Source organism: Podarcis liolepis, assembly GCF_965112155.1.
Source record: "Podarcis liolepis genome assembly, chromosome: 3".
NCBI classification, from domain to species: domain Eukaryota; kingdom Metazoa; phylum Chordata; class Lepidosauria; order Squamata; family Lacertidae; genus Podarcis; species Podarcis liolepis.
The window spans coordinates 106,668,288-106,693,787 of record NC_139557.1 but is presented as its reverse complement, the minus strand read 5'-3'; the positions used below and the strand labels follow the sequence as shown (position 1 = coordinate 106,693,787).

The window sequence follows — 25,500 nt, the reverse complement described above, 5'->3', positions numbered from 1 at the left end:
GCCAAACTTGGCTTTCCAGCTGTTTTGGGACTACAGTTCCCATCATCCCTGACCACTGGGTCCTGTTAGCTAGGGATGATGGGAGTTGTAGTCCCATAACAGCTGGAGGGCCAAGTTTGGCCATGCCTGCTTGAGACCAATACGCCATCCTCTGACTAGCGATTTACAATGGGGAGGGATGCATAGTTGAAACGATGGATCATGCTTATACTTCTGACTGCAGATGTCATTTCCTGCTTCTATGCTGCCTGCTTGAGTCTCTTTCTTTCTTTCTTTCTTTCTTTCTTTCTTTCTTTCTTTCTTTCTGTAATTTCTGAACCACAAAAGAAACAAGTCAGGGCTGCCCAAATTCCCACCAAAGATTTCAAGACACTTGACTTGAAACTGATTCGTGACAAAAGCCACCGGCTTGTGCACTTTAAAAAGCTTTCCTCCGTAGGACTTCCAAGTCGCCAAGGACCAGAAATCTTGCCGGAAAAAATTCCCGCTGCCTTCTGAGAAATTTCTTTCCTCTCCCTGTAAACACAGTGGGCTGCTAGCTCCCAAACAGGCTAGAGATAAGGCCTCGGCTCTCCAGATAAGCTCCGTCTTATTCAGCCCTTTTTAAAAATTGGTTTGACTGCAGTTGGCAGATAAGAGACTCTGGATGGCTACAGCAGGCCTGCCAGGGAGAATACCTTGGACCGTAGAAGCCAGCAGCTCACAATGTACAGAGAGGCAAGAGGGGCGGGAAGTGGGGGGGTGGGGGGAGGAAGTCTTTGTTTTTTCAGAGATCAGGTTTCTCCTTCCATTCACAGTTGGTGGAGACTAATCTCTGGCTTGGAAGGCACAGCGGCCTATGTGCGCTGAGATCATCGGGGGACAAGAGGCAAGATTTAATGAAACTAATTTCTTGACTGTTGCTCGCCGTCAAGTAGGGCTGGGCACATGTAACACGTCGTTTGACGGCGAGGCGCTCCCACCGGAACGAAAAGGACTTAAAAATAATGCCACCAGATTAAAAACACTGAGAGAGGCACCCAAGCTATTTATTATTGTTATTTCGCGATTTCCATAGCACCACCAATGTGTGCAGTGCTTTGTATAAAACAGAGCGATTCTCCCCCCCCCAAAAAAGTGAGCTTCTTTGTCATGATCCCACAAAAAGAAATCAATCCATCCCACCTCAGATTTGTTTTGTTTTCTTCTGTTTAAGAGCCAAAATAAGGGAAGGGAACCAAAAACGGCTTTTATATCACCTGGTAAGAAAAGATCAACAATGCATCCTGCAAGGTTTCGAAGACGTCAACATAATCGCACTGTATGTTTCCACGGGGTCGAGAACATTTTGTCTGATGCACAAAGTCGTCAAATAAATTGGATAGTGTTGGCACCATACCAGAATATGTTCCCCACTCCCCCCAAAAAAGCTAAGGCGGCCCGATTGTGTCACAAAACCATCGCCCATCTTGAACACCCATACAAAGGGGAAGATTTCAGATCACATCCCCTCAAGTGTTGTTCCTTTCAACAAATGGAAGTGAATATGTTTGGCTGATACCGTGGTTAGCGTGTCGGATTAGGCCCTGGAAGAACAGGGTTCAAATCCCTATACGGCCATGAAACTCGCCAGGTGACTTTGGGCTATTCACTGTCTATGAACCTCTGAACAGGGTTGTGAGAATAAGGGTTGTGGAGGGGGAGAATAACTAAATAAATAAGTCATTGTGCAATGAGACTCCAGGGGCAGGGATGGGGAAGGTTTTTGACCTGGGAATCCAGATCTTTATCACCTCCTACCTGACAAGCCAATTTCTGACAAGTGGGTGGGGTCCCCCACCTGTCAATCACCAGGTGACCAATATGTGGGTGCTCCCAGCTACCTGTCAAAGTTGACCCGCTTCTCCGAATTTTGCAGTGCAGAAATGTATACAGAAAAACACATTACACAATGAATATACATATTAGGAAAAAATTGCATTCAATAGTGTGTACAGTGGTGCCTCGCAAGACGAAAGAATCCGTTCTGTGATTCTCTTTGTCTAGCGGTTTTTTCGTCTTGCGAAGCAAGCCCATTGACGGATTAGCAGATTAGCGCTATTAGCGGCTTTTAGCGGCTTATCTGCTGATCGGATCAGCTGATAAGCGGCTTAGCGGCTTAGAAAAAGGGGGGGAGGGGAAAAAACCAGCAGGAACTCGCAAGACATTGTCGTCTTGCGAAGCAAGCCCATAGGAGATTTGTTTTGCGAAGCACCTCCAAAACGGAAAACTCTTTCGTCTAGCGAGTTTTCCGTCTTGCGAGGCATTCGTCTTGCGGGGCACCACAGTATACTAAAATTTGCATGAGGTCTTTTCAAGAACGACACATGAACTTTGTTTGGAAATGTGGCGAATTGAATTCAAGACCGGAAGGGTAAGAAACTGTGCAAAAGAAACCAGCTGACACCAGACAGCCACAATCCACACACCGGCTCTTTCCCAGGGCAGTTGCTGCTAGTCAAACGCATGAGCAGGGTTAGCAGTGTGGGCAGAGAAAGAGGAGTTTGCCAAGCAAATTCAATAGCTCTGTGGAATACGATAGGCTTCCTTGGGTCCCAAGAGGCTCTTGGCTTGGCTCCACCTCTCCTGTGCTTTTCTTATATGAACCTCTTCTCTAACACCTGAGGCCAACTCATAGCATCTGCCCCATGGAAAGGAGAGAAGAAGCCAAAGGCCACTTGCGAGTGTCCCTGACCTAAGCTATGCAGAGCTAACTCATCACAACACATAGTTCCAGCAGGATGGTCCCCTTCATTGCACAAGTGTGTTGTTTGGGGTGGATGTGGTATGTTTTTATAAAAGCTACCTGTTGCTTTGAGGCCTCGCTTCCCCTCAAGACCTTCCTTGCCACCTTAGCCCAGTCTTGCTATCTGCTTCTCCAACCACTGTGACGCGGCAGCTAAAAAAGCCAATGCAATTCTAGGCTGCATCAATAGGAGCATAGCATCTAGATCAAGGGAAGTAATAGTGCCACTGTATTCTGCTCTGGTCAGACCTCACCTGGAGTACTGTGTCCAGTTCTGGGCACCACAGTTCAAGAAGGACACTGACAAACTGGAACGTGTCCAGAGGAGGGCAACCAAAATGGTCAAAGGCCTGGAAACGATGCCTTATGAGGAACGGCTAAGGGAGCTGGGCATGTTTAGCCTGGAGAAGAGGAGGTTAAGGGGTGATATGATAGCCATGTTCAAATATATAAAAGGATGTCACATAGAGGAGGGAGAAAGGTTGTTTTCTGCTGCTCCAGACAAGCGTACACGGAGCAATGGATCCAAACTACAAGAAAGAAGATTCCACCTAAACATTAGGAAGAACTTCCTGACAGTAAGAGCTGTTCGACAGTGGAATTTGCTCCAGGGAGTGTGGTGGAGTCTCCTTCTTTGGAGGTCTTTAAGCAGAGGCTTGACAACCATATGTCAGGAGTGCTCTGATGGTGTTTCCTGCTTGGCAGGGGGTTGGACTCGATGGCCCTTGTGGTCTCTTCGAACTCTATGATTCTATGATTCTATGATTCTGTGATTCTATGATTCTAGGATTCACTACTCTCTAGACCGCCTTTAGAGAACCAACCTCAGCTTGTATCCCCAAGCTATGAATTTCCCTTTTCTCCTCAGTCATTGTGATCCTTCCCCGAGAGACTGCAACCACCCAAGGAAGCACGGGACTTCCCTGGGGTGAGGTAGTGGTGGTTCCTGTTTTTGTCTCTCACTGGGGAAGCAAACATCTAGAAATTGCATAAAAGTCAATAATAATAAATAAATAAATAAATAATAATAATAATAATAATAATAATAATAATAATAATAATAATTTATTTATACCTCACCCATCTGGCTGGGCTTCCTCAGCCACTCTGGGCGGTTTTCAACAAAATATTAAAATACAGTAATGCATCAAACGTTAAAAGCTTCCCTAAACAGGGCTACCTTCAGATGTCTTCTGAAAGTCTGGTAATTGTTCTGGTAATTGGGAGGGCGTTCCACAGGGCGGGTGTCACTACCGAGAAGGCCCTCTGCCTGGTTCCCTATCTCACAGCTTCCACCTGCACGGTGCCCCCTTGTATCTTTTAGACTGTGGCTCCCATCTTCCTCAGACACGGCGGTTGTGTTGGCAGGGGCAGGTGGGAACGGCAATTCAAAACATCTGGATGGTGCAAGGTTGCAAAGGCTGGTCTACCGACAAAACCTACTGTAAAGGTAAAGGTAAAGGTAAAGGGACCCCTGACCATTAGGTCCAGTTGTGGCCGACTCTGGGGTTGTGGCACTCATCTCACTTTACTGACCGAGGGAGCCAGCGTACAGCTTCCGGGTCATGTGGCCAGCGTGACTAAGCCGCTTCTGGCGAACCAGAGCAGTGCACGGAAACGCCGTTTACCTTCCTGCCGGAGTGGTACCTATTTATCTACTTGCACGTGCTTTTGAACTGCTAGGTTGGCAGGAGCAGGGACCGAGCAACGGGAGCTCACTCCATCGTAGGGATTCAAACTGCCGACCTTCTGATCGGCAAGTCCTAGGCTCTGTGGTTTAACCCACAGCGCCACCCGCATCCGCTAGGTTTTTACTGTAAAACCTACTGTAGGTGGAGTTAAATGTTTCAAGTCCACAAGGCTATCAACTACCTATTCCTCGACCAAGTAATCAGCACACCTTATTTACTCTAAAATTTCAGTCAGTTCACAGGGCCAGAGCAAGAGAAGGGGTTGCAAACACCTACAGAAAGCACCCCCCCTTTTGTGATTTTGACAGAGGCCTCCAAAGTGGGTGAAAACGTTTACAGGTGCACCACAATTGCATAGGCAATCAGGGTGATGTGTTGCTAGCACAGCTTGAGCAACAGAGACAGAACTTCCCTCCCTCTCATGAGTTTATTTTGAGGGCAAAGCACTGGTTTCCTCCACCCCCCAACATTATCCATAGGCAAATCTGATTGGGTGATGTAGCAGTGATCGTATATGATCCTGCGCTGACAGCGGAACAGTCAGGGAACAAGAGAAAGCCACTCTGCTTTCTGCAGAGAATTTTGAACGTCCTCTCAAAGCTCTTCTTTTGTCCCCAAAATGTTCATGGGTTCACACACTGAATGTCAAAATACTGATATTTCCATCTGCAGCAAAAGTGTCATTATACCTCAGTTTGTAGGCTGAATTTTGAATTTCATTTATATATTTACTTTACTTATTTTAGGCCATTCATATGCCGTTCTAGAACCAAGTTCTCTGCACGGCTTACAACAATTAGAAAAACCAATTTAAAATATATGCGACAAAGGGGGTCAACAGTAAATATAGAAAAACAAGCAGCAGATCTCATGCAACGAGAACAGCTCCTTCCCGTTCCTCACGTCTTTCCTTTAAGATCGTAATTGTCTTAATACCCAAAATCCGACTGGCTCATTGGAAGCCTGACTGCGATTAAATATTTACAGAAAGGCGCTATCAGGATTACTCACCAGTTGCGCCACTTCTGTTTACATGAGTCATGCAAGGCTCTTAAATTAGAGCCTCGGAGGAGTTCCTTTAATATATTTTTTTTTTAACTTGTCCTCAGAAGACCTTGTGGAAACTGTTCTGTGGTTCTGATCAGAAGTGGCAGCTGCTTTTTGGCCTTTGTGTTTACAGACATGCCAAGTGCTGGTGTGTGTGTTTTAATGTGATCTTGTTTTGGACTTAAATATATATGCCTTCCTCACACAAGGAAAACATGAAAAATCAGGACGTGACAGCAATAGTGTGTCGCTAGTGCCATCTACCGCTTAAAGGTGAAAATGCAATGTATATTGCTCTTGATCCATTGCATTGCCAACAACAACAACAAAAACCTCCTGGTTCTTAAACAGAACACAAGGACATTATGAATGGACATTAAATATTACTGATCTTTAATTATGAGCCATTCAGAGAGTTATATGCTTCTCATTCCTGGTTTACTACAAATAACAGTAAGCGGTGGATCTCAAGAGGAAAACATGTCACAATTATGTGTTCATCTTACTGATCTTAGTGGGAAGAATGACAGATTACTCTGCATAAACTGGGGGCATTTTCACATGTGAACTATAAGTGGACCAGTTTGGGTGTGGAGATGCAAGCTTCACATGCTCCCTCTCCTCATCTGGTACATACATCTGGTGAGCATCTGCTTTCTCTTTTAAACCAACCACAGTTTCCCATTTGTCTGAACAGGCAGCACTGCAGCTTGCTTAAACTCTAGTGGGTTGTCAAGCCAGGCTCATGAACCATGGTTTAATTATGGCTTTCTTAAGCTAGCTACAGTCCAAATGGACCACAGTCGTCCAGCGTATGACACAATGGAGAGCTCTCATACTTTGCTTCTTGCACACAAAACAGGAGGGAATGAATGAGCCTGAAATTTGCGATGGATTGTGCAAAGGAAACAAAGAGATCACCCACACCATCTCAAAATTTGCCATGTAGGCTGCTGCTTTCATATTTTATTTGCAGGAACCACATGATGTTTCTACTGACTTGGTAGCATGTCAATCTTTCTGAAGCTAAGATCTGCTTTCTCCTTAACCAATAGTAATGCAAAAAGGTTTTCTAAATCGATTGCACATGGCACTGTGTCTTGTAATGTGCACTTGCCATATCACGTTTTTTGGGTTATCCTATTTTGCCCTGTCCTCTGTGCCAAAGCCACTGTCCTCAGTCCTCATTTTGTTTTCATTGTTGCTGCTGTTAATATCTGAGTGAAACTTTCTCTTTCTGGGTAGATTTACCAGGGAGGAAGACCCCCTTGCACCTTAAGTAGGAGGCGTGCCTGAGAATGGATTGTAATTTTTGTTGGCTAGTAAGGACCACAAGCTGGAGTTTCCTTTATCTATCAAGGGAGAGCTAATGTTAGGACACATCAGGAGGTTTTATGGACTGCTTACGAAGTGTCCATGGGCAGGTTAAATTTAAAGAGAAGGAGGAGAAGGAGGAAGAGGAGGAAGAAGAAGCAACAAGACTCTAGATCTGAAGTAACAATAGGCCCAATGTGTGTTCCTGGTACAAAAGAATGAGAGAACAGCTAACTAACTGCATAGGTACTGAGCCACAGAATGCTATAATGCACAAAACAGATTTGGAAAATGTGGAATTTCAGGAGTGGCGCAGATGAGCTCCAAGAGTGTTCCTGTTCTGCTGTTTGAGCATATGTATGAATATTTATTAGTTTAGATTTAATTGCCCACACATCATCAGCCCCAAAGGGTATTCCAGAGCAGCTTAAAAAAGAGTTTTAAAAAATACAACAATTTATAGAACAGAGTAGACAAAAGATCTAAAAAGGCCAGGCAAATAAAACGGTATTCATCTGGTGCAAGGGGAAGAGCTCCTGCAACAGATGTGTGGAAGAGGTAATTTTAGCAGGTGTAGCTTGTCATGCAATCGCCTCTTCTATATAACTATTAAAGATGAAGCAACCTAACTGGTATCTTTAAAAAGCTGACATTAGAATCAATGCAAGTTACGCGGGGGAAACACCATAATCTTTGAGATTCTTGAAAGAGCCATCATGTCTCTTGGTTTCATTTTCACCATACTGTCACCTCTGATTAAACAGTATTTGCCACAGTACAGAAAGCCTACAAAGACACCATTTTTTCATAGATGAAAGTGCTACAGATGTATGTACCACAGCTAGGCCCATTCTTTTGAGACTAACTTAAAATCTATGGAGAGAGAAAAAACACACCTCTCTCCAACCTTAGGCAGTGGAGCTTGAAAGAAACGCAGTCAAAAACAAACAAACCCTGAACGTGCATTTCAGCCAATGAAAATTACACATTCGCACAAACAGATTTTCGACTTCTTTCTTCGCAAGAGGAAAACACTTGAGGCTCTTTCTTACCCTTCATCTTTCGTCGCCTTTGCTTTCAACAGCAGGTGGCGCTGCTGCCAAAGAGAATGGCAAAAAAACATGATTCCGCCACAAAAAAGAGGAAACATGAAAGTTTAAAAATATCTGATGCTGTGCCCATTTTAGTAGCCTTCTAAAAACAGACTTCCAGAGGGGATGCTAACCTTTTTTTAAGAAAAGGGAAAAAGAAAAACTGGCATATTCATTGGAAGCTGCCTTATCTGTCCATCTAGTTCATTTTCTGAGTGATTGACAGAGGCTTTTCAGGCAGAGATCACCTGAACGCTCATCCTTTTAACTAGAAATACCAGAGACTGAGGCTCAGAGCACGTACTCTACCACTGAGCTGTGGTTCCCCTCCCCCAACAAAACCCCAAAACATGTAACACCACTGCCCAGTGCTTTGACTGGCAGCGACTCTCCAAGTTCTTTGTATTATTATTTTTAGGACTTTTTAGAACTGTTAAGAACTTCTTAGAACTTTTAAATGAGTTCATCCTTACTTGGGCCTTCTCACTCCACCAGGTCTGATAAGATGGCATCATGACTCCTTTGAGACACAATGGAGTGCACCTCCAAGGGTGAAGCCAAACCACTGTATTAGCAGCAGCAAAGTGCCCTCCCCAGGGCACACGCCTGGGCAGTGTGAGCATGTATGGAGGTCCTGGGCTGCCCAGACAACAAGACCCCCCTCTCGGCCTCGCTGGTGTTGTGTTCTCTAAAGGAAAGCAGAGCAATACGTTTGGCACCAGCTTGGCTGCAGGTGTCGCCGGAATGAGGCGTACAAGGTGCCCTCCAACCATCTTAGGGAGCCCATTGTTGTAATAAGAGGCGGTCCACCAGAGGGCATGGATGCGGGTGGCGCTGTGGGTAAAACCTCAGCGCCTAGGACTTGCCGATCGCGTGGTCGGCGGTTCGAATCCCTGCGGCGGGGTGTACCAGCGGGAAGGTAAACGGCGTTCCGTGTGCTGCGCTGGCTCGCCAGGTGCAGCTTGTCACGCTGGCCACGTGACCCGGAAGTGTCTGCGGACAGCACTGGCTCCCGGCCTACAGAGTGAGATGAGCGCACAACCCTAGAATCTGTCAAGACTGGCCCGTACGGGCAGGGGTACCTTTACCTTTACCACCAGAGGGCGCTTTGCCCATCAACGCTGGAGCCTGCCCTGCAAGGGTGGAAGTTGGCTCTCATTTTCAGTCTGCAACCCCTATTGCCACGAAGAATTTCGGATCAGAAAGCAGTACCGGTATTCTAGCAAGAAAATTGTAGTTATATAATAAATAATAATAATAATAATAATAATAATAATATCTTTATTGTCATTGCCCCCTCTCGGGGACAACGAAATTATGTTGTTGTTTAGTTGTGTCCGACTCTTCGTGACCCCATGGACCAGAGCACGCCAGGCACTCCTGTCTTCCACTGCCTCCCGCAGTTTGGTCAAACTCATGCTGGTAGATTCAAAAACACTGTCCAACCATCTCGTCCTCCGTCGTCCCCTTCTCCTTGTGCCCTCCATCTTTCCCAACATCAGGGTCTTTTCCAGGGAGTCTTCTCTTTTCATGAGGTGGCCAAAGTATTGGAGCCTCAGCTTCAGGATCTGTCCTTCCAGTGAGCACTCAGGGCTGATTTCCTTCAGAATGGAGAGGTTTGATCTTCTTGCAGTCCATGGGACTCTCAAGAGTCTCCTCCAGCACCATAATTCAAAAGCATCAATTCTTCAGCGATCAGCCTTCTTTATGGTCCAGCTCTCACTTCCACACATCACTACTGGGAAAACCATAGCTTTAACTATATGGACTTTTGTTGGCAATGTGATGTCTCTGCTTTATATTATATTATATTATATTATATTATATTATATTATATTATATTATAGTTTCACCCAAAACAGATAAAAGTGGGGATGAGGAGAAGAGTCAAGCAGGGGCTAGGTACTTCTCTCCTTTTCCTTTCAAGAGCTTCCTCCTTCAGGCTAACCAGTTTAAATGGCAACACTTTGTAAGCTTGTACGTATTTCCATTTGAAAGCGAAGGGTAGCATTTCATCTGGCTGACAAAGGTCAAGGTGTTTTACAAGTTAAACCTATGCACTCAGAAATAATGCCACCAAAAACGTGTTTAGACTTTGCGGGGAGGGGGTGCCGAGGACTCCTTTTTGACAAGCAAACTCCTCCGTTTTTCCTGGTAGAAGATATGAGACAGGAAACTAAAATAGGCCTCTTGCTAATCAAAGTCAAATGTTCCCACATTTTGAAGCGAAACAAAGCAAAAGCAAAAACAAAACCCTGTTCAGAGATGTGGAATGAATCACTTGTTAAAAGAAACAAAAAATGCAATGTGTTCATTGACTTACGTAAAGCCTCAGTTACGTAACTTCATCAAATTCAGGCAATATCTCTGTTGATAAATGCACACGATATTGTGCTACCATGGTGGGACTGGACTTCACAGCTGCCTTGTGGAAACTAATGCTTAGTTAACAAGTCCTAACATAATGTATAGTGTTATAAGAATTTTAAGGTCTTATATATGTAAAATAAATGTTCATAGATGTACCAAGCAAGTACATACATAAATGTATAGACCACATGTCTGAGCCAAAACCACTTGCTAGGGATGAATAGCAAGGTTTTTAAACTTCTTTTTAACCCACAGTCCAGTTTACAAATGAGTAAGGAAAGTTATGAAAGAGCATAGGATTAACCCAGTGCTGTGGTTTACTATTACGACAGTTGCTATTTGACTGACAAAACGATGGCACTTAAAACTGTGATGTAGCACAATGATTATGCAATCCCCAGAGTTGCTTTTTTCTTCTTCATTTTTGTATTTTTTAAGGGGTGGAGGACTCTAAAGACAATTTTTTTTTTTTTACAAGCTAGTGGTATGGTTTTGTAGGAGGCAATGATCCTCTAAATTCCTGGGTGCCAGTTTCCCCCCTAATTCTGAAATTAGTAAATGTGGGTTTGATCAATGGATTTAGCAAGGCCTAAAAAAAATAGGTCAACCAGCTTGGCTTAGAGAAGTGCCATCAAAGAACCTATTTTCCTCCCCAAATGAGTCAATCACTAGAAAAGAATGTGAATAGAGTCGGTATGGGCAAACCTTTTCACCCCAAGAGCTACATTCCCACATAGAGAACCTTCTGGGAGCCCCATGGCAGAAGCCAAGTAGGCAGAACAACAGATGGAACTCTCACCTTTGCATAGGAGATCAGGAACAAAAGAACAGGGAAAGCCGCCTTTCCCATTGGTCCATCTAGTTTAGCACTGCCTACACTGAGGAAAAGCTGCTCTCCTGGGCTTCAGACAGGGAGTGTTTCGCAGCTTTACCTAGCGTTGTTGAAATATACTCAGAGTCGCAAAGTGATTTCATGCTCTTTATTCAGCTCATAGTGGTGAGGAGGAATGAATGAAAGTCCCCTCAAAGTATCTGCTTTATATTATTTACACATTATTTATATATCTATATATTTATATTATTTATACATTATTTACACAATGGGCTGCACATGATTGGCTAATTCTGGAATTCTACTGTAAGCCAATCAGGTTGTGGATTCACTTATATCTGGAGCATGATTGGGTGGTTCCTGCCAACCAATCATACTGCTGCATTGTTCTAGGACCAATCAGACTGCTGCATTCTGAATCCTATTGTTCTAGGACCAATCAGACTGCTGCAATTTGGATCCTATTGTTCTAGGACCAATCAGACTGCTGCAGTTTGGATCCTATTCAACTCAGTACGTAACAGTTGTAAAGAAAAATACTGCTCCCTTTCCCTTATGGGGTATCTAAGAGCCCATATAGAGTCCTTAAGTAGGTTCTCTATCGGTAGGAGAAAATAACAGAGGCCAACCAGAGAATATTGAGGAACAAAGCAGCTAGTAAGCCTGATCTTTATTAACTGTTGCAACAGGGTCCCCCGCTCACCCCACGCAGGGAGGGAGGAGACTAGGGACCTAGAACAGGGTAGGTAAACTAAGGCCCGGGGGCCGGATGCGGCCCAATCACCTTCTAAATCCGGCCTGCGGACAGTCTGGGAATCAGCGTGTTTTTATATGAGTAGAAGGTGTCCTTTTATTTAAAATGCATCTCTGGGTTATTTGTGGGGCATAGGAATTTGTTCATTTCCCCCCAAAAAATATAGTCCGGCCTACCACATGGTCTAGGGGACGCGGGTGGCGCTGTGGGTAAAACCTCAGCGCCTAGGACTTGCCGATCGCATGGTTGGCGGTTGGAATCCCTGCGGCAGGGTGCGCTCCCGTCGCTCGGTCCCAGCACCTGCCAACCTAGCAGTTCGAAAGCACCCCCGGGTGCAAGTAGATAAATAGGGACCGCTTACCAGCGGGAAGGTAAACAGCGTTCCGTGTGCTGCGCTGGTGCTGGCTCGCCAGATGCAGCTTGTCACGCTGGCCACGTGACCCGGAAGTGTCTGCGGACAGCGCTGGCTCCCGGCCTCTAGAGTGAGATGAGCGCACAACCCTAGAGTCTGTCAAGACTGGCCCGTACCTTTACCTTTTACCACATGGTCTGAGGGACGGTGGATCAGCCCATAGCTGAAAAAGGTTGCTGAACCCTGACCTAGAACATTGGTGTGCAAGCTCTTATATAGACATTTGAAAGTTGCCTCCCCTGTAGCTCAAGACCACCTCCCCAAAAACATACACCACAGAAAGAGGTGGTCCCCAGCAGAAATACAGTGGTGCCTCACAAGACGAAAAGAATCCGTTCCGCGAGTCTCTTTGTCTTGCGGTTTTTTTGTCTTGCGAAGCAACCCTATTAGCGGATTAGCGGATTAGCACTATTAGCCGCTTAGCAGATCAGCTGATAAGCGGTTTAGCGGCTTAGCGGATCAGCTGATAAGCGGCTTAGCGGATCAGCTGTTAAGTGGCTTAGCGGATCAGCTGTTAAGCGGCTTAGCGGATCAGCTGTTAAGCGACTTAGCGGCTTGGGGAAAAGGGGGGGGAACTCGCAGGAACTCGCAAGACATTTTCGTCTTGCGAAGCGAGCCCATAGGAAATTCGTTTTGCGAAGCACCTCCAAAACGGAAAACCCTTTCGTCTAGCGGGTTTTCCTTCTTGCAAGGCATTCATCTTGCGGAGCACCACTGTATGAGTGTTTTGCTTCTCTCCTGTCTGCCAGGATACCTGATAATACCTTATCTGATTGCCTTTTCTGGGTAGCCTGGCCATCCCTTTGACATGGTAGTTCCTGAATCTCTTACACATATTGATAGTTTGCTCAGCTTAACAGATACTTGCCAGACTGTATTTACAGGGAGGTGTAAGCCCCTACAAGTCCAAAGACAACTGGAAAGCTTTTCCCATTTCCGTCCTCCTTGCAGAGAAATATTTGAGGTCAATTTGGGAGAGCCAAAATGGCTTCAGGATTGTTCTCCTGTACTATTTCAGACACGTGGTTTATATTGGGAGTAGCCCAATCAGGCTCCAGGAGGGAAGCGGAATCAGCCAATCAGACGGGACCCAATGTGTAAATAACGTATATAAAGCCAGAGGTTTGGGGGGAAATTCATTCAGTGTTTTATGAGCCGCAGTAAAGAGCATGAAATCACTATGTGACTCCGAGTATATTTCAGGCGGTAAAGGAAGAATAATATCAACAAAGGAGATTGTGAACACATGAAGCTGCAAAATTGGTCTAGTCTAACACAGTCCTGATTTTTTTGATTGGCAGCACTGTAAGTAAAGCTGTGGATCTTTCCCCTTCAGGGTCAATCCAAAAATATTTGCTTATTTTTGTCATCTGGGCAGCCCAGGAGCTCCATACATTCTGCCCAGGCTTGCGCCCGGGGGGGGGGGGCACTTGGGTGATGCTATGTCACCCGGGGGGTGGGGCACTCAGATAGATGGATGCCAACAAAATTTCACTTATTTAACAAAATGCAACAACGAGAAACAGCCTAGCTTGATGGCTGTAGAAGGTTTGGCTTCAAACCCAGCATCTCCCATCCAGATAGGGCTGGGGGCAGTACTGAATAGAACCGCTAAGCAGTTTACAAAAAAAATAAAACAAACATTAAAATTGTCAGTAAAAGAAGAGGTTTAAAAAAAAGGTAATTTTAAAAATTCAGAACGTAATTAGAATCAACAATAAGCTAAAAACAGGCTAAAGCAGAATTAGACATTTCATACTGACATGTTTAAAGGCCAAAGAGAAGATTCAAATGTTTATTGCCCTATTCATTCCTGCAATGCTTTCTACGCCTTCTCCCTTCCATTTCTAGAGAAGAGAGCTCTGTAACCATCTATGCTATGGGAAGCCCCTAGATTTTGCAACATCTGCCACAGGAAAGCCAAGTTCTTGCAAAATAATAAAAAAATACAGGTGCATTGCATTTAATGCTCTGTTCTTGTCAGTTTGTTCTGCAATGCTCATTTTGCGCCGGGGTCTGGCTTTGATGCAGACAGTTCAGCTCTGGCAAAACTTGACTGACAGCAACACGAGAAAGGCTAGACATGAGAGCCAGCACTCTAGCTTGCTGGAGTTAGACTTAGATCAGGTTTGAGTTCCTGCTTGCCACAAAGCCAACGGGTGGCAGTCAAATTCCTTCAGACTAGGCTACCTCATAGGGCTTTTGTGAGCATAAAATGTTCACGAATGGCAGCCTGAAGTGATCTTGTTGGAGGAAGGCTTGGCTACAAATATGAAAAAACAGCAACAAACTAGGTCAATTAGTCTCACTAAATACAGAAACTGTTTGGAAACCCAAGTCTGGAAGCAAGACACAATCCTCTGGGCCTCACTTGTCCATCTCTTATCTTTATTGATCATAAAACACCTGGAAAATGGCAATTGCTGTTTTTAAACTTCCCATGTTGGCACCTGAACCTTCCGAATATTCTGCCATCACATTCCGCCCACCCCAGTTGACAGTCTACTTAACATGTCTGCTCAGAAGTCACTCCCATTCAGTTTCCTGTGGATTATTCCCAAATAAATGGCTTTAAGATTACAATGTGTATTTCAGGGAGAAAAAATATAACTGAATCCATCCATTCAGCTTTCAAAGCCAATTACAGTGGTACCTCAGGTTACATACACTTCAGGTTACAGACTCCGCTAACCCAGAAATAGTGCTTCAGGTTAAGAACATTGCTTCAGGATGAGAACAGAAATCGTGCTCCGGCAGTGTGGCGGCAGCAGGAGGCCATCAGCTAAAGCGGTGCTTCAGTTAAGAACAGACCTTTGGAACGAATTATGTACTTAACACGAGGTACCACTGTACCAACATTCTGTTGTCAAGACCAGAAAGCAGAATACAGTAGCAGAGTGAGTCTATGCAGATAGGTGCAGGTTAGTTCTCAAAGAAGGGGCTCTGTGCAGCTAGGTTTTATCCCCTCCCATCTGCTGTGATGCCCCAACATGGATCCTGCTACTTTCCCTCATATGAGTCAATGGCTGCCATTCATTCCTGGGGGAGGGAATAAAACACTGGCTGTTCCAGGCTGTTCCAATGACCTGCCCTCCACACACTCCCCTGGGGTGCCCAAAGCACTTTGTACCCCCATAGAATAGACAAGTACAGTAGTACCTCGGGTTAAGTACTTAATTCGTTCTGGAGGTCCGTTCTTAACCTGAAACTGTTCTTAACCTGAAGCACCACTTCAGCTAATAGGGCCTCCTGCTGCTGCCGCGCGATTTCTGTTCTCATCCTGAAGCAAAGTTCTTAACCCGAGGTACTATTTCTGGGTTAGCGGAGTCTGTAAGCTGAAGTGTATGTAACCCGAGGTACAACTGTATGTCTATCCTGCCTTTAGTTCAAGTCCTCAAAAATGCAATTTGCAATTTTTTTAAAAAAATAAACCAAACCAAACCCAGACAACAGAACTTAACAAAAACATCAGATACGATTCCAGCAAAAGTATCAATTGCTGGTGGAGGAAAAGTGAGCCACAGGTGAGGCAAGTCACACACACTGATTCTCAGCATCTGCCTCGCGTTCTTAGAATTAGACAGCGCTAACAGGAATCGGGTTCCAGTTTTCTTCCTGAACGACCTCTGCCTCATTCAAGAACCTGTTGTCTATACTCCTTACCTAAGACCTGCTGCCATACCACATCCGCAAGCCCGCTTCCAAAGCGCTAAAACAACATTTCTGATCAGAAGTTACTACTAGCCCTCCTGAATTATTTCCACTTTACTGAACAAGACCACATCACTGAGCTGAATGAATGATAAGTTTCCAAATTACGTCTGCAGACCAGGATAGGGCTGAATCGGAGTCTAATAATACCCGTTTCCAAAAACTCCGGCCCAAGGCTGGAGCCCCTGGAGAAAGAAACGACCCAGAGAACAGGTGCGTAATTTGCGCGGAGAGAAGGGCTTTCCGATCAGGCATAGGCGTTTCCTGGCACGCTTGAGACCCGGGTGTTTCCTGCCTCCCCCAAAATTAGAGCAGGGGGCAGTTACAGAGCAGATCGGTGGAAGCTTTTAACACACAGCCCCCGTGATATTTGCAAACGAGGCTATAGGAGCTCCACGTCCAAAGCTGCAGCCAGCTGTTGCGCAAAGTGCAGTGTTGTAAAAAAGACGGATGAAGTTGCGTCTTACCAGCATAGCTTCCTGCCGAGGGGGGTTCCTTAGGTCTGTTTGGCCAGCCTGCTGAAGTTAGCTGTCGGGGTCCGTCCATGAGCCAAGCGCAGTTTTAAGACTATTTTTAAAATAACAGAGAAGCGGCGCTCTTGCAAGAACTGATATACCATTATCTCCTCCAGCTCTTTCCACGTGCGCAGGAGCGAAGAGCGCACAACTTCGCGTTTGTAACGGGCGCCAGAAATGAAAGTCGCCTTGCTCGGCTCACATCATTGGTGCGGCGGGTCACGTTACCGGCTGGTTTCAAATTTTGTGTGACAGCTTGGAAAAAAGAAAAAAAAACCCCGAAAAAGGAAACAGGAAGCTTCTCTCTCGGATCTAATTATGACACGTTTGCGGTGCAAAGCGTTTCACTCATCGGGCTCCTTCCTCCAGCCCAGAAGCCTTGCATGCCAAATCACTCAGCTACTTTTCGGATCCCGGGTAGGGGGGGACGCGGCTCATGTACAGCAAGCATCCCCCCCCCCCAAAAAAAAACCAACCACCACCAACGGAGATCTTTTGCTCCTGCCCAACTCGGTGGTTCGAATCCCTGCGACGGGGTGAGCTCCCATTGCTCGGTCCCTGCTCCTGCCAACCTAGCAGTTCAAAAGCACGCCAGTGCAAGTAGGTAAATAGGTACCACTCCGGCGGGAAGGTAAACAGCATTTCCATGCGCTGCTCTGGTTCGCCAGAAGTGGCTTAGTCATGCTGGCCACATGACCCGGAAGCTGTACGCCAGCTGCCTAGGCCAATAAAGCGAGATGAGCGCCACAACCCCAGAGTTGGCCGCGACTAGACCTAATGGTCAGGGGTACCTTTACCTTTTTAACTAGAGGTTGAAAACGAAGCGTGCCTTACACGTGTGTGTTGGGTTCCTCCGCCATCGGAAGCGACCTGAATCTCAGTTTGCTGGGAATAGTGAAACTGGGGAGCTCAAGCTGGGCGCCGTGAGATCAGGATGCTTGGCTAAATGGGTCTGCAACCCGATCCAAATCACCAGGATCCGGGGTGGTGTGTTTGTTTAGGAGTTCATCAGCTCTCCAAGCGCAACTTGAGTGCCAACGATTGACTGATGGTCAAAGGTCTGGAAACCAAGCCTTAGGAGGATCGGTTTGGGGGAGCTGGGAATGTTTAGCCTGGTAAAGAGGAGGAGACTGAGAGGAAATACGACAGCCATCTTACATCGCAAGGGCACCCACATGGAAGATGGAGCAAGCTGGTTTTCTCCTGTCCTGGAGGGTAGGACCCAAACCAATGGCTTCACGTTACAAGAAAGGAGATTCCGACTTAACATCAGGAAGAACTTTCTGACAGTAAGAGCTGTTTGATAGTGGAACAGACTCCCTCGGAAGGTGGTGGACTCTCCTCCTTTGGAGGTTTTTAAGCCATCTGTCATGGATACTGAAATATACTCGGAGTCGAGTGTGGATTTCATGCTCTTTATTCAGCTCATAGTAGTGAGGAATGAAAGTTCCCCTAAAATATCTGCTTTGTATACATGATTTACACAATGGGCCGCACGTGATTGGCTAATTCTGGGATTCTCCTGTAGGCCAATCAGGTTGTGGATTCACTTCCACCTGGAGCTGGATTGGGTGGCTCCTGCAGACCAATCATACTGCTGCATTGTTCTAGGACAGGGGTCTTCAACCCGCGGCTCCGGAGCCGCATGTGGCTCTTTTACACCTTTGCTGCGGCTCCGGGGCGGATACTAGCGAGGGGAGGAGGCGCATTGTGCGCCCCGACACTCCCCACTGGCGAGCGCTGTACTGGCTGTGACGTCGCATGGGGGCGGTGCATGCATTAGTCACGCACTGTCCCGACGTCACCTTCCCGTCCACTGTCAGATCGCGGCTCCGGAGATATATTTGTTTTAAATGTCGCAGTGGTTTTGCGGCTCCCAGTTCCCCCCCCCCTTCGGAAATGGGTCCAAGTGGCTCTTTTTGTCTTAAAGGTTGCAGACCCCTGTTCTAGGACCAATCAGATTGCTGCATTCTGGACCCTATTGTTCTAGGAACAATCAGACTGTTGCCTTTTGGATCCTATTCAACTCAGTACATGACAGATACTTTAGCTGAGATTCCCACATTGCAGGGGGTTGAACTAGATGATCTTTGGGGGGCGCTTCCAACTCTATGCTTCTACTGCTATTCTCTCAACAAATGAAATAAACTTCTGCAATTGAACTATAAATAGGATTTATATAAAATAGGAATGTGACTTTCCCCCCCTTAACACTCTTCCTCCCCTTGCTTTCTAAACGTTGCCAGTTTTAACACATGGATTTGCAGCTGTGTATGAGCTGGGCGTGCAATAGTTAATTTCGGTGAATTGTAAAATTGGCTAAGCAAGGAGTTGCGGTAGCACACTTGCATGAGTGTGCTATGCATTTGTATACTGTCTTGCTTGCTTAGTGATCAAGAATAAAATACCATTTGGCTGTACATATTTTAATTTTTAAGTTTAAAGCAACTGCTATAGTTTGAATTTTCATTGTTTCTGTTCTCTTTGCTAGCTTTCTTGGTTCCTTATCGCCACCCATTTAGCTTGCATGCTGCAAGGACAGATACATTCCTAGACTAATATCCCATCAGGAACTGGAGTGTGTAACATAGTGTCATGGTCCGGTTCACGGGTGATTGAAGTCCTGGCTGGGGACGTCGGGACTGGGGGCAAGATGGCGGGGTGGGAGCAGGAACGGGAGTCCAGAAGCCAGAAAGCCAAGAATCCGAGGGTCAGAGAGCCGGAAGTCAAGAAACCAAGGGTCAGGAAGCAAGGAGTCACAAAGTCAAGGGTCCGGGGATCAAGAAGCAAGGAGTCAAATGCAGCAAGGCAGGGAACGTGTTGCTGTGGCAAAGAGCTGAAGAAAAAATGCTGACCTTATATCCCTTCCCAGCTTTTGCCACCAGGTGCTGTGAGTTACCAATCGGCCTCACCTGTGTGGCCACACCTTGCCTCCTCAGAACGAACTTAGGAAGACCCTAGTCCTATTTGTCACAGGGCCTGGCTCCTGAACGCACACCTGACACATAGCTTAGGCATAGAATGAATATGCACTGCATGCAATGCGTTCCAGGTTCAGTTTCTGACACCTGTTAAAAAAGGAGAGATTTGGTGGCCTTCAGCTGCGGCTTGACCAGTGGTTCTCAAAGGGTGCGCCATGCCACACTGGTGTGGCAGGAAGATTCAAGGGCCATCAAAGAAACATTTAAACACTAGTATATAAGAAAATGCTTTGCAGAATATGGATAGATACCTTTTCAAAATGAGAGCAAGAGCATCAGGTGATACTGAGGACAAATGTTTTCCAATATATTTCTTGTCAATTAAAAACTTGGTATGGTGCGAGCAAATTTTTTTATTCTGAAAGCGTGGCCCTGAGAAAAACAGTTCTGAGAACCACTGGGCTAAACCATAACTCAGATCTATGACACTGGCCAAGCTGGTTGGGACTGAGACCCACCAACTTCTAGAAGACTACAGGTTCCACAACTGTTGTGAGCATGAAGACCCTTCAGAGGAAGAGTCACAGTGGAACAGACTTCATTGGAAGGTGGTGGACTCTCCTTCACTGGAGGTTTCTAAAGAGGTTGGATCTCCACCTATCAGGGATTCTTCCCTCTGCAGCCACAGCAGGCGCTGTGGTTCTCCAGCAGTTTGCCTTCACCCCTGGAGGTGCACTCCATTGTCTCTCGAGACAGCCGGATGCCAACAAAAATAGGTTTGGCTGATAGGGTTGTAACTAGCCCAGCTTTTAAAGGATATTCAATACTGGTGCTGTTAAGTTTTTCATATGTACTTTGCAGGATTCAACTAAGTTGTTCCATGCATGGAACGACGTGTGCTTCCTCCTGCAGCCCCTAAATCTGTTCTGGAGGGCTGGGGGCACACAGGGGAAGAAAGTCCTGTTGCACGAGCAGACTTTGTTCACCACACACCTTAGCACTATGTTGAAATCCACCCACTGTTTTATACAGGTTACATACGCTTCAGGTTACAGACTCTGCTAACCCAGGAATAGTACCTCGGGTTAAGAACTTTGCTTCAGGATGAGAACAAAAATCGTGCTGCGGCGGCAGCAGGAGGCCCCATTAGCTAAAGTGGGGCTTCAGGTTCAGAACAGTTTCAGGTTAAGAACGGACCTCCAGAACAAATTAAGTGCTTAACCTGAGGTACCACTGTACTTTTAAAAGACAGGGGTGGGCTATCCTGAAAAAGGTGGCTAATTTTATAAATAACTAAGCAGATCACAACATAAGGAAAACTGTATTACGGGGTAGGGTGGGGTGGGTAGTGGCAGGAGAGAGTCGAAGCAGCACAGGGCTGGAGTTTTCATTGGCACCGCCTTGTTTCTTGTAACATATAGTTCCTCTCTGAAAGTGCATGAAACCTGAATTCATCATAATGGATAGACAGCACTGTCACCCTTGCTACCGTTCTACACTGAAGGAGTATGCATGGCAGTAGTAGTATATTATAGGTTTTGCTTGTTTTGAGCGATCAGACTTTGGAAATATATGGGCAAAGGTGACTTCAAAGAAGGCACTGAGCTGAGCTCTGTGTTTCTCCCACCTGGAGATTCAAATCGCAACATTTAGAACAGTGTTTCCCAACCGGTGTTCCGCGGCACACTAGTGTGCCGCGAGACGTTGCCTGGTGTGCCGTGGGAGGGAGGCGGGCGAGTCGGGCGGCGAGAGGCGGGGCGGCGGCGGCAAGGAGAGGCCGCCCAGCGCGGGGCTCTCGCCATCTGCCTGCCTGCGTGGCGCTGACGTCACGGGGCTGTAACGTGCCCCACATAGGCACACGCGGGGCGGCGAGCGAGCTCCCTCCCACATCCCATCGCCGCTCGCTTCGGCCGGCCTACTGGGCTGTCGCAGGCGGAAGGCCTGCGCATGCGCGAGGTTTTCGCGCCTTCGGGATTCCCTTCACGCCTTCCTCCTCCCGGGTCCTTGAGAGCGCGGGAAGCGGCAGCGCGAGACCAGCGTTGAGCCTGGTAGGTATTGCGCTTGCCAAGGCAGTCATTTGGGAAATGAAAACTTGCAAAGCAAGCAACCAGTTCAATCTGAAGTACGTGTACAGTGGTGCCCCGCAAGACGAAATTAATTTGTTCCGCAATTTTTGCCGTCTAACGAATTTTTCTTCTTGCGAAGCACGGTTTAAACGGTTTAACAAAGTCGCAAGACGTTTTCGTCTTGCGAAGCAAGCCCATAAGGGAATTCGTCTTGCGAGGCAAATCGCGAATGAAAAAACCTTTCGTCTAGCGAGTTTTTTGTCTTGCGAGGCATTCGTCTTGCGGGGCACCACTGTATGCTTAATATCCTGTATCTGAAACCTGTTCTGCCCCCTCCCCCACACTTGGTGCCATTTTCATCTACACATGCAGCAGAGTAAGTTGACCCAGAATAGTACCAATTCAGATGGCAGATGGGAGAATGACAGTGCTGAATGCTTTCCCATGTAGAACAGTCCCTGCAAATAAAAACCTAGCATATTTGGAAGAGGGATGCTAGCCTAACCATTACCTTCTATGCTGTTACTATTTTTTTATTTTTTTTTACATATGTAAAAAGTGACCTTTCCCCATCTGGCATGGTGGTGTGCCTCGAGATTTTTTTCATGAAACAAGTGTGCCTTTGCCCAAAAAAGGTTGGGAAACACTGATTTAGAAGAAACGGGCAACGTAGCAGCGCTAGTTCAAGGATGCTGTGTCGAAAAGAGGTGTTGACAAATTGATTCCAGGTGGTTTATTTTCCCAGTTCATCATCAATATTTCTCTCTCTCTCTTTTGGCAAACAAGCTTTATTTACAAAAAGTAAACATATTAATTAGCACGGGCATGTAAACCATCCAACAATATATAAAGCTCTCTCTCTTTTTTTAATCACTCTCAAAACATAAAAAGGGAATGGAAAATGCCGAGGAAGAAGTTTGTAAACTTAGAAACCAAAGCCTGACTTCATCAATGCATCTTTCGTCCGATGTCAAATGCTAAACGGATACTGGCGTCTTGGTCGCTGGGTTGGGTCAAATTCAAGTTATTGCTTTCACAAAAACATTGCCTGTGGATTCCCCAGCAACAGAGGGGCGAGTCTTAGAAGGGCACGGACTGGCATTCCCAGGGGCTTGAATTTCAACAGCAATTCAGAGAAGGTTGTGCAACCTAGAAGGATAAAGGAGAGAGGGGGAAATGATTACACCTTCAAGTAGAACAAATATACCAAAACAGTGCACTTTAGATGCAGAATGGCAACTCGGCTTCAGCACAGAAGAAGAAGAAGAAGAAGAAGAAGAAGAAGAAGAAGAAGAAGAAGAAGAAGAAGAAGAAGAAGAAGAGTAGTAGTAGTAGTAGTAGTAGTAGTAGTTTGGATTTGATATCCCGCTTTATCACTACCCAAAGGAGTCTCAAAGCAGCTAACATTCTCCTTTCCCTTCCTTCCCCACAACAAACACTCTGTGAGGTGAGTGGGGCTGAGAGACTTCAGATAAGTGTGACTACCCCAAGGTCACCCAGCAGCTGCAGGTGGAGGAGCGGGGAAGTGAACCCGGTTCACCAGATTATGAGACTACCACTCTTAACCACTACACCACACATTTCATACCTGTTGTGTGTATAAAATATGTCGCTGCATTTTACATTTTGTTATGTTTTTATATTCTGCTGGAAGCCACCCAGAGTGGCTGGGGAAACCTAGCCAGATGGGTGGAGTATAAATATGATTATTATTATTAATAATAATATTATTTGCACTGCCACAAACTCATTTTGTTATATTATTATCATCGTTATTTATTCAGCTCCTGCCTTCTTGTTCCTTACAACTGGTAAAGTACTGCTAAAGAGAGCAGCAACGTGTTGGCCAAAGGAACATATCGTAATAGAGCACAAGGCTTGCACGGAAAAGGACCCATATTCAGTTTCCAACATCTCTGGGTGGCTCTGATTCCTGCCTTGCAGGGGGTTGGATTAGATGACCCTTGGGTTCCCTTCCAACGCTACAATTATAAGATTAGGCTTAGGTTGAGATGGACCAACTTTGGCATTTTTGTACAGTGTTGGTAATCCATGGCTTTCTCAGTGTTATTTCCCCCACCCACCCAATAATCGTGATTAATAGCTGGGTTTTAATCTTACCTTCCAAGCCTCCAGCTAACAGCTGCGCAGGTGTTGGAACAGAATGATATATGAGGAAGCAGGCCAATATACTTAGCTGAGATTCGTCGGTTGGCTGTCCACTTAAATAGGAGTGCAAGCAGACGTCACCTCCAGCTGCAACACACAAGAGAGGTGAAGCTCAGATTTAGCAGATGGAAGCGCAGCAAAATGTTGCAGTGTGGAATGTTCTTGGTTCAAGGTTCTGACAAGCAAGTGGGTCTATGGATGCAACCAGCTCAAGGATATCATGCACTCACTACTGGCTGATTTGCCCCTTATATACAATGCCCAGAGAGAGAAAAATATTGTCTATTCTTAAGTGGTTGTCACCCACTTAAGATTCCCCCAGGAAATGACAGTCCAACTCTTAGCTGATAAACACCTAAAAATTACACACTTGGTAGACAAATTTGCTCTGGCAGCTAAGAAGCTATGTTGATGATTTCTAATTTTAAAACTTTTTTGCTGTAATTTTTTTTTATGCTGTAAAATTCTATAGGTTATGTTGTGTGGTTTCAGAGGAAAGCCTTGCTCTTGCCCTGTGTCATTCATTGTAAAGGCCCTTGGCTATACACACAAAAATCGATGATAACCAGCCAGCCATGACCTTCCAAGATACTCCAATCCATTTGCCCTTCTCCTGGTTTTCCGTTCCGCACCGCTCTCAACAGCCAATCAGCATTCTGTGGCAACTGAGCATGCTCAATCCTCACTGGGCTGCTTGGGGTGGGTTGAGCCCTCCTTTATTTTTGTTCCTGAAGTTGTTGGGTTCTGTTTTTTGTACTACTGTATATAGACTGGGCTCCCCAAGCCTCCTAATATCTCTCCCTCTTGTGTGTCGATGATGCTGTTCTGGCTACATAAAGGTCAGCACTTTGCAAGTGAGTTTGCTATTATTACACCGGATTTCTTCATTTGTGGGGGAAGAGGCGGAGCCAACTGAGATGGAGACAGGGGCACAGGGCCTTCTCAGTAGTGGCACCCGCCCTGTGGAACGCCCTCCCACCAGATGTCAAAGAGATAAACAACTACCAGACTTTTAGAAGACATATGAAGGCAGCCCTGTTTAGGGAAGCTTTTAATGTTTGATGCATTACTGTATTTTAATATTTTGTTGGAAGCCACCCAGAGTGGCTGAGGAAGCCCAGCCAGATGGGTGGGATATAAATAATAAATTACTACTACTACTACTACTACTACTACTACAACTACTACTACAACTATTATTATGTGTATTATTTGAATGCTTGAAACAGGGCTATGGAGAATAGAGGGAAGCAAGGGCTGTTTGATTCCTCTCAGGACAATGCTTAATAAAAATAATCTCATTCTCCAGGAAGGGGGGTGGACTTCCCTAGGAAGATGCACAGAGAGATAGTCCAGATCTTCCCCCCCTTAAAGGCACATAGATGGGGAGTACCCACCATTTCCCCTCTTCTTTCCCAAAGGCCTCTGCATATTGAAATCTACAATATGCAGCCTGAATTTGAGACAGTAGCATGAACTGGAGCACATGGTACTAAACGAACCCTCTCTTCTAAAGAAACATCAGTTAATGCTACCATGATACCCTTTAAAAAGGTAAAGGTAAAGGACTCCTGACAGTTAGGTCCAGTCGCAGATGACACTGGAGTTGCGGCGCTCATCTCACTTTTTGCCAACGGAGCCGGCGTTTGTCCGCAGACAGTTTTTCCGGGTCATGTGGCCAGCATGACTTAAGCCGCTTCTGGCAAAACCAGAGCAGTGCACGGAAACGCCTTTTACCTTCCCACCACAGTGGAACCCATTTATCTGCTTGCACTGGTATGCTTTCGAACTGCTAGGTTGGCAGGAGCTGGGACAGAGCAACGGGAGCTCACCCCATTACGGG

General features: G+C 45.9%; 2 protein-coding genes across 19 annotated transcripts in view; both read right to left on the bottom strand.

Moving 5' to 3' along the window:
• Positions 1-16,662, bottom strand: part of LOC310702799 (uncharacterized protein) — a 328,820-nt gene extending 312,158 nt beyond the window's left edge. For all 11 annotated transcript variants that reach the window (XR_014523607.1, XR_014523608.1, XM_083494955.1 and 8 more), the window contains exon 1: positions 16,454-16,662. Coding sequence is in view for 9 of the 11 variants with exons in the window: in XM_083494955.1 (XP_083351081.1) it covers positions 16,454-16,532 (79 nt within the window). In the remaining 2 variants the exon portion in view is untranslated. The remainder of the gene's footprint in view (positions 1-16,453) is intronic.
• Positions 16,663-22,206: 5,544 nt separating this feature from the next.
• Positions 22,207-25,500, bottom strand: part of ANAPC1 (anaphase promoting complex subunit 1) — a 58,464-nt gene continuing 55,170 nt past the window's right edge. For all 8 annotated transcript variants that reach the window (XM_083494015.1, XM_083494016.1, XM_083494017.1 and 5 more), the window contains exons 47-48: positions 23,610-23,744; positions 22,207-22,637 (exon numbers count right to left, since the gene is read on the bottom strand). In XM_083494015.1, the coding sequence (XP_083350141.1) occupies positions 22,522-22,637; positions 23,610-23,744 (251 nt within the window). In that variant the 3' untranslated portion in view covers positions 22,207-22,521. The remainder of the gene's footprint in view (positions 22,638-23,609; positions 23,745-25,500) is intronic.